The 4,259-nt window shown below is 45.2% G+C and overlaps 1 protein-coding gene across 1 annotated transcript; it reads right to left on the bottom strand.

Moving 5' to 3' along the window:
* Nucleotides 1-281: 281 nt before the first annotated feature.
* Nucleotides 282-3,510, bottom strand: LOC117792398 (probable cytochrome P450 6v1). The gene is made up of 3 exons (XM_034632533.1): nt 2,551-3,510; nt 760-1,599; nt 282-700 (listed from the first exon to the last, which is right to left on the bottom strand). The coding sequence occupies exons 1-3, from the start codon at nt 3,016-3,018 to the stop codon at nt 422-424; spliced, it is 1,587 nt and encodes a 528-aa protein (XP_034488424.1). The 5' UTR covers nt 3,019-3,510; the 3' UTR covers nt 282-421.
* Nucleotides 3,511-4,259: the final 749 nt, after the last annotated feature.

The raw sequence follows: 4,259 nt of genomic DNA on the forward strand, positions 1-4,259 counted from the left end.
GGGGCTTGTCCAAATGGCACAGAGTGCCGATGACACACATAGAAAGCGCGTCGTGTCGTGGTTGAGGGAGATAAAAGAGGGTTGAGGGGAAGGGCGAGGGGAGGGGAGGGGAGGGAAGAGGGCTGTAGGCGATCAGGCCACCAGGGCGCAGCCAAAGTGCAAACTGAAAAACTGATAAGCTATCGGACGATGACAGAGCACAAAGGCAGAAGTAAGAAAAACGCATGTGAGGCAACTACTAAATAATCATAGAGTTGGGAGGAGGGATAAAAGAGCTGGCAATGTTGAACATATTAAAGTTTATTTGAGGCATACCAAATTATGTACAATGCGGCCCAATGTGGAGGTGACTGTGGAGATGATTATTAATGGGTGTGTGGGCATGTGGATGTGGATGCACTCTGGTCATGAGATGCTTGTGCTATAAACAGTCTACAACTTTGAGGTAAATGCTATGCTCGCTGGCGAGCAGCGCAAACTTGGCATCGAAGCTGATGTGCTCGACGGTTTTGTCGCAGAACTCGACTCGATGCTGACGTAGAAAGTAGATGAGCCCCAGTTTGATCTGTAGCTGGCCAATCTGCAGTCCAATGCAATTGTGCGGACCGGCGCCAAATGGCAGATACGACATCGGTGCCTGATTGGATTTGTTCTCGGCATTAAAGCGTTCCGGATCAAAGCGTTCCGGTTCGGGCCAATACTAAATGGGGGAAAATAAATTGTTAGTCCGAGTTGTTAGTTGGATATAGGATGAATTACCTTGGGATCGTGATGTATGGCCAGGTTGGAGATGAAGACGGGCATGCCACGTCGAGCATAACACTCGGCATGTGGACGCAGCGAGTAGAAGCGCTTCTTGTTGATCGGAGTGCACTCGCGCTCCAGGAGCGGCACAATGGGATACATGCGCAGCGTTTCCTCCACCACCATGTCCAGATACTTCATGCTGGCGATCAGCTCATAGCTTAGCCCCGGCCCAGCATTGTGTGATCCGTGGGCGGCTGCCACGGCGAAGGCGTGGCGTATCTCACGGCGCAAACGCTCCTGCATGAGCGGCTGCTTGGCGAGCTCGTAGAGGGCAAAGGACATGGTCGATGAGCAGGTCTCAATGCCGGCGACCTCAAAGCTGGCTGCCTGGGCGGCCAGAAAGTCTTGGTGATGCGTAAAGTGCGACTTGTCCTGCTGCAAATCGGCCTCCTTCTTGAGGGTCAGCAGCATTTCAATGAGATCATTGCGCAGATCGCCTCCCCGTTCGCGCTCCTCGATCACCAGTTGAATGACCCGACGCAGGAACTCGGTATGCGGCTCCGTAAACAGCTTCGACCGCATCAGCGGCACCAGCTTCGGCAGAAAGAATATCACAAAGAAGTCTATTATACGGCGCACATTCGGCCGGAATATATCCTGACAATGTGAACCGATCTCTGATTGTGTATTTCGTAAACTGTACGATCGCAGTCCAAACGCAATGCTGGCAATCATATCCGTGTTATACAGATCACACACATCCTTGATGCTCACTGTGACGCCCCTCGCCGCATCTCCCCGTCTCAGATCCCTCGTCAAGCGCTTTAAATACCACTCGAGATCACAGCCAATCTAAAGCACAATTAAATGACATGCAAATTAAATAAATGTCGGGCGCTGTTCCATATGAATTCATATATGTACATATACACTATGCAACAAAATGAAAAAATAATATATACAAATTATAATTAGAATATGTTAACCTGTAGTAAAATTGAATGAATCACATTTCAATTGTACACAACAACAAAAAATGCCCATCCTTATCACAACTAAGCTACAAATGTATATAAACTTGTTCAAGTAATTGTTTTGCCAAAATAAATAAAATCATATATATGATTTAATTATACTATTTCTATGTTTAAACTTCCAAGAACTCTATTAGTAACTATAATAAAATACGTAACACATAAGAAACTAAGAAAAAGATTTTTTTTTGTATGTTGTCAAAAGAATTACTTGACTTACTGTATGTATAAGTCTACATACTTATTTATATATACTCGTATTGGAGCACGTGTAGATGGAATTATCAATTGACTAAAGTTTGTATTTGTTCTGTCAATCTTCAAGTTAGCTGACATCATCGTCGTATCATCATAAGTACATATCATCCAAAAGTGAATATCAAAGGTCTCTTCAAGCGACTAACCGAATGGATGAAACCTGGTATAACTGCTTCAAATACACAAAAAAGATTTTCAAAAATAGAAAAATGTTTTAAATCTCAAAGATCTATAATTTTCTAGAAAGCCTAATGTATTCCCTGATCTTGATAGCTTACTATGAGAATGTGAGTGAGTGACCATTGTTTATTCCAACACTGTGTTTTGGGATTTATTTTTGTCATAATATTTATATGGAGCTTGAGAGCAAGAAAGAAATCTAATTGATATTCAGAAACTGTTTCATTATTGATTCCATTCCATATCGTATAAAGCTAAAATATAATTTGCAATTGATTTTGTGGCACAGTGTAGTGTAGTGTAGTGTAGTGTTGTTGTTGGGGGAACTTACCTCCTCCATGAGAGAGAACATTTGCTTGATCTTGGCGCCCGTGAAGACCGGCGAGAGTCTCGTGCGAATCTCACGCCACTCGGGCTGTCGGGCGAAGAAGAGATTGAGAGAGCCCATTTTGTCGTGGCGCATATCGCATTTGGCGAAGCGATTGGAGAAGCTGACGAAATCCTCGACGAGAACGGTGCGCACCAGCTGCAGGTCGCGGATGAGCAGAGCCGGCTGATGGAACAGATAGATGCCCACGACGGGCTCGTCGCGGAATCGCTCATCGAAGTAGAAGCGGCGCAGCTGCAGAGCAAACGATTCTTCCAGCTTGAGAACCTTCTTCAGGTTGCCGAGTATGTGCGTCGGCTGCACGAACTTGACCCGCCGACGCTGCCAGTACACGTAGGTGCGACGCGACCAGATGAACACAGCCGTCAGTATGGTGACAATGCCCAGCAGTATGTTGGTCGAGTATACCATGGTGAGTGAGCGAGACAGCTTGCGCGTGTAACCGGAGAGAGAGAGAGAGAGCGTGGAGAGTGGAGAGCAGAGTGTGTGGTGTGTGGTATGTGGTATGTATGTAAGCTCTGCTCGAGAGCTTTTTTTTCTGCTGGCGGCTGTTGTTGCGCTCTGTTGCAGTTGCACTGCAAGCAAGCAACGCACACTGGTTCCGTCGTGGCACGCTTGTGCCAAATACAAATAAATAAATACTTAACAAATTATATCACAATCAAGTTTTTGGTCTGTGCGGCGGCCACGACGGCAGCGACGGCAATAAAAACAATGCGACGACAACGTCAACAACAAAAATCGGGCAAGAAGAAGCAGCAGCAGCAACAGAAGAGTATCAGACACACATATTCATGTACAGGGGCACACATACAACACGCACACATGCATCGAATTGCGAGAATGGCGAGAACAAAAAAAAAACGCGCTAGCAAGCTCTACAAGCCGACGCAATGAACTGACGTGACGTCGACGCCACTGCTGCTTCAACGGGCCCCAAAAACTTAAATTGTGAATACTGCGCGCAACGTTGACGTCGACGCCGCCGTTGCCGCCGCCGCTCGCGATTATCAACAAAAGCAGAATACAAAGCAAAGCCAACGATTGACAGGCCACAACAACCGCAACTGCCGTCGCAAACGCCCCCGTCATCATGATTAACCGCAAAGTATTCAAGCTTCTTACGGCAAGGGGGCCGATAGGGGAGGAGGGGAGGGGGCAACGACGCCGCCGCCGCTGAGATCTACTTACGCTCTCAAAGCGCAGTCCCGTCGAAACAACAGCAAAAGAAACCGAGAGAACAGTAGAGCAAAAGCTTTGTTGGATTCAGCACATGTGCACAGCACACTGTGCTAAATATTATAAACATATGCTCAATAATTAATCAACATAATTTAAAGCACTTCTAATTATATGGAAAACGGGTATACAGCAAGCCAAGTGTGTTTTGACAAGTTTAAAAAACCACACTTCTTATTTTTGAAAATAGTAAAGTTTTGTAACTTGTTCTAAATATCAAGTAATAATATGTAAACACTTTCTTGACCACCTGTATTGACTTGTTTATATTGGACTTTACCAAATTAGTATTATTTAATTAATATTATAACTAAATCAATATTATTGCATTTGTCCCACGGTGCGCAGCAGTCTCAATACGATTGCCGACCGCAAATAAAAGTGAATATTAAAAGCGAAACAACGATAGCGAG

Source organism: Drosophila innubila, chromosome X (genome assembly GCF_004354385.1).
Source record: "Drosophila innubila isolate TH190305 chromosome X, UK_Dinn_1.0, whole genome shotgun sequence".
Taxonomy (NCBI): Eukaryota; Metazoa; Arthropoda; class Insecta; order Diptera; family Drosophilidae; genus Drosophila; species Drosophila innubila.